The sequence below is a fragment of the Amblyomma americanum genome, chromosome 6, assembly GCF_052857255.1.
Source record: "Amblyomma americanum isolate KBUSLIRL-KWMA chromosome 6, ASM5285725v1, whole genome shotgun sequence".
Classification (NCBI taxonomy): Eukaryota; Metazoa; Arthropoda; class Arachnida; order Ixodida; family Ixodidae; genus Amblyomma; species Amblyomma americanum.
Window position 1 is genome coordinate 198,095,578 of NC_135502.1, and position 15,045 is coordinate 198,110,622.

At 50.5% G+C, this 15,045-nt stretch overlaps 1 protein-coding gene across 1 annotated transcript in view; it reads left to right on the forward strand.

Moving 5' to 3' along the window:
* The window catches only part of LOC144094341 (uncharacterized), a 122,196-nt gene extending 108,466 nt beyond the window's left edge, over positions 1–13,730 (forward strand). The window contains exon 2 of the mRNA XM_077628315.1: positions 10,483–13,730. Coding sequence (XP_077484441.1) covers positions 10,659–11,924 — 1,266 coding nt within the window. The 5' untranslated portion in view covers positions 10,483–10,658 and the 3' untranslated portion in view covers positions 11,925–13,730. The remainder of the gene's footprint in view (positions 1–10,482) is intronic.
* Positions 13,731–15,045: the final 1,315 nt, after the last annotated feature.

Here is a 15,045-nt window from a genome sequence, read left to right on the forward strand (position 1 = left end):
TTTGTTCAATTTCAAGTTGTGCTCCTGACATCTTGTCAGCACATTGACAAGATTTGCGTCATGCTCTTCTTTAGTGCGACCCCAGACTAGAATGTCGTCCATTACGACTGCTGTGCCAGTGAGACCTTCTAATACTTTGTGCATGGCGCGCTGAAATATTTCGGGAGCCGAAGAAATGCCGAAAGGCATACGTAGGAACCTGTAACGACCGTACGGAGTGCTCATTGTGCAAATTCTGGAGCTTTCCTCATCCAGTTTTATCTGCCAAAATCCCGTAGCGGCATCCAAAGTCGAAAAGTATTGTGCTCCACACAGAGACGGTGCAATGTCTTCTAGCGTTGGCATAGGATAATGTTCCCTCAGCAGCGCTTTGTTCAAATCAGATGGATCGAGACATATGCGTACCTTGTCGTTCTTTATGACGGTAACCATGTGGCTGGACCACTCGGTTGGCTCGGTCACCTTGGAAACTACTCCGGCTGCTTCCATGCGGTCCAGTTCCGCTTTTACTCTGTCCTCGAGTGCGAACGGAATCCGGCGTGCTGCTTTGACCACTCCTTGGGAACCTGGCTTGAGCTTCAAGTGGTAGACGACACCCTTGAGCTCGCCTAATCCGGAGAAGACGTCTTCATACGGCTTGACTACGTCGTACAGCTCTTGGTGCTCCAGTGAAGCAATTCGGCGAATCAAGCCTAGCTTCTCGGCAACTGAGCCGCTAAGAGTCACGGGTATGTCGTCTTCCATTACGAAGAATGTCGTTTCAAATGTTCCCTCGGGTCCGGTCACATGAAGGTGACTACGTTTCGTTGCTTTTTTCTGAAAGCCAAAAAATGTGTTCAGCACGACAGCGCAGTTTTCGGGTTGCTTTTGAGTTATCTTCTGCAGCTGGCTGCGTGATATGACCGAGCAATTGGCTCCTGTATCAAGCTTGCAGGCAACGGGCGTTTCTTCTATTTTCACGATTGCAGTCCAGCGGTCGTCTTTCTTGCTGCTTGGCGATAAAGTTTGCAACCAGAAATTATCTGCCTGTCCGTCTGAATTCGCTTCCAGTGACGCCACTTTTTGCTCTTTCACGCAGAGGTTAGCGCTCTTCGTTTTGCACGCAGCTGCAAAATGATTTCTTTTGCCACATTTTAAGCACGTGCCTCCCTTTGCAGGGCATGTTTCACTGTTGTGAACACGAGCACATTTGTTACAGCGACTTTTCATTTGGAGGACCGCATTGACGTCCACTTGACAGTTCTTGCTGGAGTGTATTTCTTCACTTTGCTCTTTGCCGTGTTCCCGAGCTCGACACATTTCAACAGTTTTGGCCAAGGAAGCATTTTCAGAAAGAAGCGTTTCTTGAAGCTTCTTGTCTCTCATTCCCAGAATGATTCTGCTTCTTAGCATGCGTTCTTCCAGCTCACCGAATTCACAGCTTTTTGCTAGTACACGCAGCTCCGTTAACCAATCGTTAAAATGTTCGTCTTCCTTCTGGTCACGCTTTCCAAATCGAAACTCGTGATAAGCTAGGTTTAGTGCTGGTTTGTAGAACGCTTCAAACTTTCGCTTCAGTACAGCAATGTCGCTCTTATCCTCTCCAGCATCAAATACGAAAGTGCTGTACGTTTTGCGTGCGTCTTCTCCAATACTGATGAGAAAAGTGGCTGCCTGTACCTCTTTCGGTTGTTGGTCCAGGTAGGTTGCAGTTGAGAAGAGCTCGAACTCTTGCTTCCATGCTTCCCAGCTATGCCAGACATCTCCCGTTGTATCCAGGGCCTTCGGTGGTGGCAGCAGCGAAGTGACGGGGGCGGCAGGCTGGGCGCGGTGCTGCTCGGCGTCTGTCATGGCTCTGGTCCGATGAAATTACCCGGGCCTCCCGGATTGCCGTGCTTCTGCCGTCGGTTACGTTGCCCGGTTGCGTTGCGCGATCGCTAACCGGCCACTTCTGACACCATGTGGACACGACGAAGCATGGTGCATGAATGACGCTTTATTGAAGAAGGCGAGCGGTTATATAGGCAAGCGGTTAGATAACAGAAATGGGGGCTGCTTCTGTCCGGCTAGGCGCGTGTGCATGACTTGCACTACGTCACAACAAGGGTGGCAGCAGTTTAGTACCTCGCTGAATGGCACCCTCAGCACTGCTAGAACGTGGCAGATCCTCAGCACACTCATGGATTCGAGCAAAAGCAAGGCGGAAAGCAGCAAATCCATCCAAAGGCTAATTCATCAGTACGAAGGTACAGAAGAACAGCTGCTCCAGGCAGTACGAGAGAAATGCTACGGGAAGGACCAGGTAGACGGCTACCAAGGCGACTACCAGGGCGGAGAAAACCCAACCACGGACATACCCATCACAAGAGAAGAGGTCGTGGAGGCCATAAGGGCAACAACGAAAAATACGGCAGCAGAGGCGGACAAGATTCATAACTCGTTAATCCGAAATTTAAGTGACGAAGCAATCAGCCAACTCACCCTTTGCCTAAACAAACAATGGGAAGAAGGGACGGTCCCAGCGGAGTGGAAACACGCCGTAGTCGTCATGATCCCCAAGCCCGGCAAGAAACTCCAAATTGAAAACCTCAGACTGATCTCGCTAACATCATGCCTAGGCAAGCTGTACGAGAGAATAGTTAACCGACGAATACAAGCGCATCTAGAAGACGGAGAATGGTACCCCAACACCATGTTCGGATTCAGGGCAAATTTATCAACCCAAGACATCTTGCTACAACTAAGAGAAGAGGTACTCGAAACAATGCCAAAGAACGGGGAGAACGTTGTCATAGCCATCGATATTAAAGGGGCCTTTGACAACGTATCTCATGCCGCCATTATGGAAGGACTTAACACCACTAACTGCGGGAAGAAGGTCCATGACTACGTTAGAAGCTTCCTCACGGACAGAACAGCGACGGTAGGCCTTGGAGACCTGCGGAGTGACACCTTTCAAACGCCATGCAAGGGCACTCCGCAAGGCTCAGTAATCTCGCCAATACTCTTTAACATAGCGATGGTCAACCTCGCCAAGAAACTCAGCCAAGTCCAGGGGATTAGTCATGCAATGTACGCAGACGATATCACCATCTGGACCACCCAAGGCTCACTGGGGGAGAAGCAGGAGGCGCTACAAGAGGCTGCCACCTGCATTGAAGAATACACAAAACAAAGAGGACTTAAATGCTCCACGGAAAAATCTGAGCTCCTCAGAGTGGGTAGGCACCCTACGGATGCTCCACTCGAAATAACACTAGAGGGCCAGAACATCCCGGAACAAAAGATGATCAGAATCCTCGGCATGTGGCTGCAAGGAAGCCGGAAGTGCAGTCATACACTCAGCCTGCTAAGCAAAGCTGCTGGACAAGTAGGCCGGATGATCAGCAGAGTAGCGCACAAGAGGTATGGCATAAAGGAGGAGGACACACTCAGGCTAGTCAACAGCCTAGTGGTCAGCCGGGTAACATATTCATTACCGTACCATGTGACTATCAAAGCAGAGAAGGAGCAAGCGGAGACAATACTCCGGAAAGCATACAAAACAGCTCTTCATCTCCCAAGAAATACATCCAACGACAGGCTCATGCAACTAGGAATCAGCAACACCTTCGAAGAATTAAGAGAATGCCAGCTCAAGGCACAAATACGAAGACTTAGCAACACAACGACTGGAAGGGCGCTCCTGACAAAGCTAGGTCGGGAAATAGAAAAGCCACAAAATAGCAGGGCCGCAATACCAGACCCGCTAAGAAAGAAGCTATGCATACAACCTATCCCCCGAAACATGGATCCAAACCTCCATGCTAACAGGAGACAGGTTAGGGCAGAATTTTATGAGTGGAACATGGGGCATCGGGACAACACAGTCTACACTGATGCCTCCCTATACCCCCAAACACACAAAAATAACGCGGTAGCAGTAGTTGTAAATTACCACGGTAACACATCACAAGCCTCACAGCCGAAGTATCTAACATAACGGAGGCAGAGGAGATTGCTGTCGCCCTGGCAGCGAATGTGTTGTTTGGTCTCCCTTGTCTGTTGTCCTAAGTGCGCTTTATATAATTTTTGAAAAAGGATATAGGGCAGGAAGATCCCTTAACATCTTAACGGATTCACAAGAGGCGTGCCGGAACTATACTAGAGGCAGAATTAGCAGCACGGCACTCAAGATCCTCAGCAGAGCTCTGCTCCGTGAGGGACGACCAATACACAACATAATCTGGATACCGAGTCACACAGGGATCAGGAGCAACGAAGGGGCAGACAACCTAGCTTGAGGAATGACCAGCCGAGCAGGAACGTCATTAACCCCGGAGGGGCCCCAGATTAATTGCGGGGACAGCTATTCGGAATTTTTAAACCTATATAAGGGGCTAAGATTCCAATACCCCCCACCACATAAAGCATTATCTAAGAAGGAAGCCACAGGATGGCGAAGACTGCAAACAGGCTCCTTCCCAAACTTATACATATTAAACAAGATGTTCCCCACACAGTATAGCGCCAACTGTCCGTGGTGCGGAGCAAAACCAACACTATATCATGTCACATGGGAGTGCGGAAGAAATCAAGCATTCCACAAACACAAAACACCAAGTGCGGAGCAATGGGAGAGCCGGCTCACCAGCTGCGAGCTAGGGGTCCAAAGGGCCCTCATAGCACACGCAAGCGAGGTGGCCCGACTCAGTGGAGCCGTGGACTAGGGGCCCACCCACGGCCAAGGAGGACCCAAGCTTCAAGACGAAGACTTCGTCCTCTACCGCTACTACTTCCTAAAGGAACCAATAAAGTTTTTCATTCATTCATTCATTCTCATCATTGATTGGAAATTGTCGTGTGGCGTGTTTCATGCGATGGAGCAGAGAAGTTTCCAGAGGCGAAGCGACGGTTACTGCCACATGTTCGTCGGTGCGTGGCTGGTCGAGATAAGCCCGCGCGCTGGTTGCGGCGCACGCCTTTTATTCGTTTTGCGCACCTTTGTGTCCACCTTCGGTAATGGGCAACGGTCGACATCAAGGCACGGGTTAACGGTCGTCTGGTAGTCGCCGCAAATCCGTCTGCTATCATCTTGCTTGATTACGGGTACCGCAGGGGCAGCGTATTCTGACGTCGTAACCAGCGATATAATTCCCAGTTGTTGAATTTTAGCCAATTCATCGTCGAAAGGTTTTTGCAACGCGAACGAAACATTACTGGCTTTTAGGAATCTCGGCTTCATATCAGGTTTAAGAAAAAGTTCAGCGCGCTCTTCTGTTATCGTGCCTAAATCGTCTTTGAAAAAAGGTTGGTACTTCGCCAGCAATGCGTCAAGCCTCTTTTTTACGCTGATGTGAGTAGGAGTATCTTACCTTGCAATGTTGTTCAGGTTCCAGATTTTCGCCCACTCCAGCCGGACGGCGTGGAGCCACTACCGGCCAAGTAGAGGTGGTTCCTTGTGGTCTACGACGTAGACTGGAAGAATTGCAGAATGGTCGCCGTGCAGCACGTTGACCGAAGAGACCCCCGGGGTCGTATCAGTGCCCCTGCGTAGGTGCGAAGTTTAACTGTAGTAGGCTCGAGTGCAGCCGAAGGAAAGAGCTGACGGAACTGAGTCTTTGACATGACGGAAACAGCTGCTCCCGTGTCTAGCTTCGTATTCACCAAGACGCCGTTGACGGTCTGGCCTCAGTGTCGTCCGGCGGAGACTACTCAACTTTCATGAAACCTTCTTGCCCACAAGCTGTGTTTTTGGAGCCGGTCTCGGAAACTGAAATAATAACTACGTTTGCGAGCCTAAAAAACAGCACCTCCACTGACATAATGGGCCTTCAAGTGAAGCCTGTAAAACATGTAATAGACTTAATTGCCCCTACATTGGTGCATATATTCAACATCTGCCTTTCATCAGGGGTGTTCCCCCGGAGTATGCAGTGTGCCAAGGTAACCGTAATATATAAAAAGGGCGACCGAAACAACCTTTCTAATTACCGTCCGATTTCAATACTTCCAGTTTTTTCGAAAGGACTTGAGAAAGTTATTCTCAAACGACTAACTTCTTTCACCGATCACTGTAACATCTTAGCTCCCGCGCAATATGGCTTCAGAAAAAATAGGTCCACTGAATTAGCGCTACTTACGCAAAAAGAAATTATCCTGGAAAGTTTTGAAAACAAAAACATGGTCCTTGGTGTCTTCCTTGACTTTACAAAAGCCTTTGACTATATTAGTCACCGTATACTGATTGAAAAGTTGGAGTGTTATGGTATTCGCGGTGTAGCCCTTCAGTTAATTTTATCCTACCTTGAACACCGATCACAGTGTGTTGTGATAACAGGGCTCTCTTCCACCGTAAAACCGGTTAAACTAGGCGTTCCGCAAGGAAGCATTCTAGGTCCTTTTCTATTTGTTTTATATATAAATGACATAGTAAACACTGACCCAACGGCGAAGTACATAATTTATGCAGACGATACAAGTTTATTCTTTTCCGGCTCTTCCGGTGCAGATTTGTCCCGTCGTGCTAATCGTGCACTTCGTATAGTTAGCACCTGGGCAGCAAAAAATGGGTTGAAGTTAAATATTGGAAAAACCAAGGCTGTTATGTTTCATCCAAAAAATAAACTTTATGTACTACCACCAATTCTAATTGAGGGTATAGAGATAGAGGTTGTACAGAGTTTCAAGTCGCTCGGTGTTATTTTTTCTGCAAATTTGTCCTGGGATCAGCACATAAATGACCTCATCAAAAAACTTTCGAAAATTGTTGGTCTCATGCGGCGTCATTGTTTTACTTTTCCAAGAGCAGTTAATATTCTGCTTTACAACTCTTTATTCTCATCCACGCTCAACTACGGCGCACTTGTATGGGGAACCACAAGCAAAAATAATATTAATGATCTTCACTTGCTACAGAAACGTGCCATCCGCATAATTTGTAAAGCACCCTATTTAAGCCATACGAAGGACATGTACAGGCAGCTGAACATTGTTAGTGTAAAATCTATGTACACCTATAGACTGTCTAAACAATATAAATTAGAAGAATCTAAAAATATAAATGCATTAAAATTGCTGGCCGGACTGGAAAAGCACACTCCTACCTACCCAACGCGCAAGCCCGAACAATGGAATGTGAGTAAATGCCGTACGGGTTATGGAAATCAAATGTTGAAATTCCAACTGCCGACAATGCTAAATGATTTCTTGAAGGACAAGAACACAGATATACAATCTGTTTCATTGAAAAACCTAAGAAAGAAATTTGTATGGAATTAGAATGTGAACATGTTTTTCTTATTCTTTGGAACCATTTGTTTTTTTTTTGCATTTACTTCTGTATCTCTACTTTTTACCAGATATATTTCAACTATCTTATACGGGAGTCTAGGTTTGTGCACGCTTCTATATGTTATGTAATAATTTCATTACCCGTTATGTCTTATTGATGTATGCACAACTTGGACTGGCGTATGTTTCACTGTCACTTATTAGTCTGCTTTATGCACTTATATATATATATTTTTATTACTGCAGCAGTAGCTGCAGATTGCGTTCCCAAAATCCAAATGCTGTGTTTTCTTTTCTCTTTTTTTCCTCTTTATATTTTTACCATGCGCTGCCTCTGTTTGCCATGTATTGGGGTGCGGGCCTAGTCAAGCCTATGCCAGGCTTTTTGTCTGTACTCCAAACATCCTTGAGATGTTGAATAAAGATTGTATTGTATTGTATCTGTACGGTGACAGGGTCGCGCTGAGCTGCCGACAAGCCGTTTAGACTGAGGGTCGAAGCTTTCCGTGACACAACCGTCAGCATCTTCACAATCTTTTTCATCTACTTTTTGCGGCTATGCTATCATAAATTTAGGGCCAAGTTCCTCTGTAACCTTTCTGAAATTTTGAGTGAGAAAGGAAACAATTCGATCGAAACAAACTAAACCAACTAACCTGAGCCCCAGTGTTGATACAGCTGTCACTCTGTGACGGGAAGCATTAAGAATCTGTGAGCCAATTGACCAATTCTGCAGCACAGGAAAAAAATTGCCAGGCTTAGCTTGGTTAAGCCAAGAATGCGTTGCATATCTCGATGGAGTTCCGTGCTGCTCCGTTGACTCGATAGGCTATTGACTCGATCGCCATTGAAACTGCCCGTGTAGCAGCGCTCGATCGCCTTTGAGTCGATAGACTATCGGTTCGAGGGCCCTCGAAATGCCCGTGTGACAGGGGCATAAGACTGTCCCGGCGAAGGAGCGCAGCTCTCTTATACATATGCCGTGACGTCAATCATAGCGCAGCGCCCCTAGCGGGAGGAGCGGGAGTCAGGTGGTGGCTGCGGCCGCGCGCGACCGCGCCAGTTGGGGCCCAGCTTTTCCTCCGTGACGTCACGCGCCGGCGCAGCGCCCCTAGCGGGAGGAGCGGGAGTCAGGTGGTGGCTGCGGCCGCGCGCGACCGCGCGAGTTGGGGCCCAGCTTTTCCTCCGGCTGTCGTGACGTCACGTCACGTGGTTGCGCTAAAGGTCAATGGTGGCTGCCCGGCCGCGCCCAAGGGCTGAACTGAGTGATTGCAATATGCAACGCATAAAAATAAAGAAAAGAAGCTTGAACACGCTGCCTCATCATCAACAACAGCAGACCGTGTGGTATCCACGGCATGATAAAAGCCTTTCCTTGATCTCTCTAACTGACCCTTTCCTGTTCCAGCAGTGACCACATTATACCCATTAACTTCCTGATTCAACTGCACACCTGACTCTTTGCCACCCCTTTATGTTGGCCCTCCCTTGGAACGCACTCTGCTGCCATAGAGGCTGGTCTGCATGGCAGAGGGGGTTGCAGGTGAGGTTAACGTGACAAGTGACATGACGACTATGCGACAGTTGTTCTGATGTGCAAGGCATACCGCAAATTAGAAAGGACACTTTAAGCTCCGCCGCCACTTTGCAGTGTTTATGGACACTTTGGCAGGAAATTAAGACAAAAATAAAAGACGCCAGCTTACGCCATGATAGGACATAAAGTCAAAGAAAATCCAAAGGAGCTTTGGGGATGCGGTAAGACCACCGGAAAAGAAGAATGCGGCTGTCATGGCCACTGAGTGAACGGAGTAGCTTAGAACTCTATCGAGAATTCGAGGGGGCCTTCGAGCAACAGCTCTGTGCACTCTCGCATGCACAGCATTCGCAACATTGTGCTCGGCAATAAAAGCAGGGCAGTATCATATTCCAAAAATATGGTTCATAATTTTCCAACAGCGCAACACAACGATGACAAGAGCCAGAAGTGACACAAAGACGGCGCTGAACATAGGACAGTGTTTTATTGGAACAAACACGTATCAATTTATACATTCCAAAACTCTACGCACATGTGCATCGTCAGTCAGAACATCACACCCACAAGTGCTTATCACGAATATTTTTAGGCCACACGAAAAGGATGTGCAAAACATTGAAAAGTTAGTGGTGGCGACAGCCGAGATTCTTCATGGACTTGCTACGGACAAGATGTTGCGACATGAATTCAAATCATAATCAGCGCAGCTATTGCAGGTGCATCGCGACAACAGACCAGCTCACAGAAATCCTGTGGAGCGTGGTCCGCAACCCTTTTCCTTAGTCCACAAGACGTCCTCCTATGGATGGAAAGCTTATGGTACTGGGTGAAATAACTGCTGATGCCATGCAAGCAGCAGAGGACTCTGAGTCTGGGGCCCAAGTTTTGCTTGCAGCCTGGTATGAAAACTATTGAAATGCTTGCCATTGCACGGAATGTGACGAGTAGGGCTCCGGCTGAGGACAGGACCCGATGCCCGTCGGAATGCGTTGATGCTGTTGCTAGTAGTGGTCGGTCAAGTGGGCAGCGCAATCAGTAGCGCTCTTTACTGAAATGTCTGTGTGACAATAGCTGGCGCGTTTTGGAGTCTGATAAGGAAGGGCTCATTGTCGTACTCTCTGAAAATCAGTTTGCTATTATGGGTCGTGAAGCAGGTTTTCAACGTGGTTGTCTCGTTACAGTGCGATCGTGACTACCTTCTGCCCAGCATCAACGAATCCTCACCACCGGGCAATGTTCTAAGTAGTTTCGTGGAACCTTTCAACGCCGATGCCTTCCTCGTCACTGAAGCGTGTGGTGCCGCCGAATTTGGACAATGCCCGCTGCCAGTCACCCAACATTGGTCCGTCGACGAACATCATCTCGTGCTACAAAAGGGGCGTCACAGCAGTCTTCCTCTGGGGCGTGATTCCGGCGCTACCATGACACCGCCGTTCACGTTATGGCTCTTCATGCAGGTGGAATGCCTCCATACGGCACCGATGTTTTGTACGTTTTGCCGGTTCCGCCCCATGTGATTTTTGCACAAGTGTGTTCACGGTCTTCTTTTAACGAGAATGCAAAGTACAGTCGAAGGCGACGCTATTTGTTAAAGCGTATTGCTGTGTTTTTCATGCTGCTGCTGTTATTGTGCGGAGACGTTGAACTGAATCCAGTGCCTGATAACGACTCTGCTCCTCAACAGCTTCTAGATGGCCAGGTTGATATTGCCACCTGGTGTTCTCAGGTGGCGCTGAAGTGTCTTCGAAGACGTTGAAGTGTCTCTCGCTGGCTGGCTGGCTGCTTGCTGTATTCTGCTGGTTAGCGACCTGTCTCCCTGTTTTCCGTTACATATTTTGGTGTAGGCGCTGGGTAAAGATCCCTGTATATGTCTCATACTCCTCCGGATACCCTGGGCTCCAGTCCTTCGCTAGTGGACACCCCCGTGCACCGTGCTAGCCGGAGAAATCAAGGCCTACCTCCCGAACACGGGCTTTTGGAGTCTGCCAGAGCACCCACCCATCGACCTGTCATGCCAGCTGCTGCCTACTACACCTTGCAGAATCCGCGACTGCCCAAACCATTTCACGGCAGTCAGCTCGAAGACGTAGAGGACTGGCTTCTCGAGTTTGAACGCGTGGCCTCATTCAACCAGTGGGACGACGCCGCTAAACTTCGAAACGTCTTCTTTAGTCTCGAGGATGGTGCACGTACCTGGTACGAAAACCGAGAAGACGCCCTAACATCATGGCACGAGTTCCGCCGACGCCTGCTGGAGACCTACACCAGCACGGATCGTCGAGAACGGGCTGAACGGGCTTTGCAGTCTCGCATTCAGATGCCGAATGAGACTGTAAGCATGTGCGTGGAGGATATGACTCGGCTCTTCCGGCGAGCTGACCCGGCCATGCCCGAAGATAAAAAGGTGCGCCATCTCATGCGCGGCGTTAAAGAGCAACTTTTCGCTGGCCTCGTGCGCAGTCCACCTGGGACTGTTGCTGAGTTTCTCTCGGAGGCGGTCACGATGGAGAAGATGCTCTTGCGGCGGTCTACCACCTACGACCGGCCGGTACTCGCCGCTTCACTTACAGAGCCGCTTCCTGCCTTCGGGGCTAACCCTGGTCTTCTCCGCGACCTGATCCTCTCCGTTGTGCGCGAAGAGCTCCAGGCGCTTTTCGGTGCTCCCCTGCCGACGGCCGGCTCTCTCGCTAGCCTGGTCCGCGAAGAGGTTCAAGCCTTGAGACCTTCGTTCCCGTCCGTTGACCCGCCGCCTTTACCAACGGAGTGCCGTCGTCCAACGTACGCTGAAGCCTTGCAACGTCCTGCGCCCTCTTCGGCGCAGTTTCCTCCGTCCAATCAAGGCTGGCTGTTTTCCGCACACCCCGACACGTACTACATCGACAATCGACGATCACCCCAGCGGAAGACGGACCTGTGGCGTGCTCCGGATCGGCGGCGTCTCTGCTTTCACTGCGGGGAACCCGGTCATCTGTATCGCCAGTGCCCGTATCGACAGCTTGGGCTGCAGGGGTTCCCTATCGACATGCCCCGTCCACCAAGAGGTCAACGACCCCGGGAGATCGAGGACTACGTAGCCCAGCAGCGCATGACGACAATTCCCCAGCGGCAGTCTCGGTCTCCATCACCACGCTGACCTTCGCCACAGCCCCAAAGCTCCTCCTGGATGGCGCAGAGACGGTCGCCAAGTCCCCGCCGGGAAAACTAAAGAGAGCGACCTCAGGGGGCGAGGCCGCTGGCAATCGATACGAACAAGACCCCCCGACAACGCGAACAGCGACCGACCGCGATTTAAAGGCAACGACTGCAGTACCTGAACTCGAAGATCGATTCTCGTTGGATATACCCGTGCTTCTCGATGGCTATAAGGTTAGTGCTTTGGTGGACACTGGCGCTGATTTCTCGATTTTAAGCGGAAAGCTAGCGGCGCTTCTTAAAAAAGTAATGACACCATGGTCCGGCACGCAGATTCGCACGGCTGGCGGACATGTCGTAACTCCGCTTGGCCTATGCACAGCAAGAGTCCAAATTCGCAGCTCCACATTTGTTGTCAGCTGCCTAGTTCTACCGAACTGCTCCCGTGACTGTATCCTTGGCGTTGATTTTCTCCGAGAGTATGGAGCTATTATTGACCTCCGAAAGCGCACTGTCACATTTTCTACCGAGAAAGCTGATGTTTACTCCGAGGACTGTCCACGCCGCGCCGCCCTTAGAATATCCGCCGAGAGCGTTTGGATTCCGCCACGCGCCAGCGTTTTTGTGAGTGTTCACTGCGACGGACTACGTGAAGGGACAGCGGTCGCAGAGGGCAACCTGTCCCTTTTGCTCACCCACGGCATCTGCTCAGCGCGAGGTCTCATCCATCTCCGCGACGGCTGCTCTATGCTCCTGGTGACTAACTTCTCTAACGAGCCCCGGCACCTTTTTCGTGCTACTGCCATCGCATTCGCCGACCCCTTAGCGGAGGTTTCTGAATGTTTCGCGTTCGAAGCTGTTAGACCTGTGCGCCCATCCCTTGACATCAGCCCGGACCTTTCGGTGACTCAACAGCGAGAACTACGTGCCCTCCTACTTGAATACTCCTCCTGTTTCGCTTCTTCGTCGAAAGTCCGGCAAACGGCTCTTCTCAAGCACCGCATCATTACGCCCGACGATGCCCGCCCCATCCATCAGCAGCCGTACCGTATCTCACCGAAGGAGCGTGAGGCGATCCAAACGCAGGTGAAGGAGATGCTTTCAGATGGAATCATTCAACCTTCCAGCAGCCCCTGGTCTTCACCTGTCGTGCTGGTGAAGAAAAAGGATGGGACACTCCGCTTCTGCGTGGATTATCGGAAACTGAACAACATCACCAAAAAAGACGTCTACCCGCTGCCTCGTATCGACGACTCGCTCGACAGACTTCGTCGCGCCCAGTACTTCTCCTCCATTGATTTAAAGAGTGGGTACTGGCAGATAGAGGTCGACGAGCGGGACCGCGAAAAAACGGCGTTCGTGACACCCGACGGACTGTACGAATTTAAAGTGCTACCTTTTGGGCTATGTTCAGCGCCGGCAACTTTCCAGCGGATGATGGATACCGTTCTCGCTGGACTAAAATGGCAAACTTGTTTGGTTTATCTCGATGATGTCGTCGTATTTTCCGAAACCTTTGCCGAACACCTTGAACGCCTGAGGACAGTATTAGATGCCCTCCGATCGGCCGACTTAACGCTAAAGCCCGAGAAGTGCCACTTTGGGTACAAAGAGTTGAAGTTTCTCGGTCACCTCGTGAGTGCCGATGGCGTTAAGCCCGACCCCGAGAAAACTGCTGCCGTCGCCAACTTTCCTGTTCCTGCAACAAAGAAAAGTGTGCAACGTTTTTTGGGTCTGTGCGCATATTACCGCCGCTTCATCGCCGACTTTTCAAAGATTGCCGCACCCCTGTACCACCTCACGCGCAATGATACACAGTTCGTGTGGGCTGCCGAGCAGCAGGAGGCTTTTGCCGAGCTGCGCAGACGACTGCTAACATCCCCTGTTCTTGCGCACTTTGATGAAGAGGCTGAAACCGAAGTCCACACCGACGCGAGCAACGTCGGCCTCGGCGCCGTACTCGTCCAACACCAAGGTGGCGTGGAAAGGGTCATCGCGTATGCAAGCCGCACGCTTTCTCGCGCTGAAACAAACTATTCGACCACAGAAAAAGAATGCCTTGCGGTTATGTGGGCAACCATGAAATTTCGTCCGTACCTCTACGGCCGCCCGTTCAAAGTAGTTACCGACCACCATTCGTTGTGCTGGCTTGCAAATCTTCGCGACCCATCGGGGCGCCTAGCCCGATGGAGCCTCCGCCTCCAAGAATTCGATTACACCATTGTGCACAAATCTGGCCAGACGCACGAAGACGCTGACGCACTCTCTCGCGCGCCCGTCGGGTTAGCGGATGATAGCATAGAGGACGAGAGTGGTTTTATTGGAGTTGTCAGCGCCTTAGACCTAATGACCCGCCAGCGAGCTGACCCAGACCTGCGACCTATCATTGATTATCTGGAGGGCCGAGCTTCTGTCGTACCCCGACAATTTTCTAGAAACCTGCCGGCCTTCTGTCTCCGGAACGGCATTTTGTTTAAGAAAAACTCCAGCACTGTTGACCGAGCGCACCTCCTCGTCGTTCCGGCAGATCTCCGCGCCGATATCCTTCTTGCTTGTCACGATGAGCCGACCTCCGGCCACTTGGGCTTTGCCCGCACACTTGCACGCGTGCGCCAGGCGTATTATTGGCCCAAACTTTCTCACGCCGTCCAGCGTTACGTCAGAGGCTGCCGCGATTGCCAACGTCGTAAGGCGCCTCCTCTCAAGCCAGCGGGCTTGCTCCAACCTATTGAACCCCCTCGGACGCCTTTTGATCAAGTCGGCATCGATCTTCTGGGCCCATTCCCTGTGTCATCGGCCGGTCATAAATGGATCATAGTCGCGACCGACTATTTAACAAGGTATGCGGAAACTAAAGCGGTGCAGCGCGGTACGTCATCTGAGATCGCCCAGTTTTTTATGCAACAAATCGTGCTGCGTCATGGCGCACCGTCCCACGTAATCACTGATCGAGGTACGGCGTTTACGGCACAGCTCATGCGCGACGTGTTCGAGCTCAGTCACACGAACCATCGCAAAACTACTGCCTATCACCCACAGACGAACGGGCTCACAGAGAGACTCAACAGAACGATCGCCGACATGATCGCAATGTACATAGACTCGCAGCACAAAACCTGGGA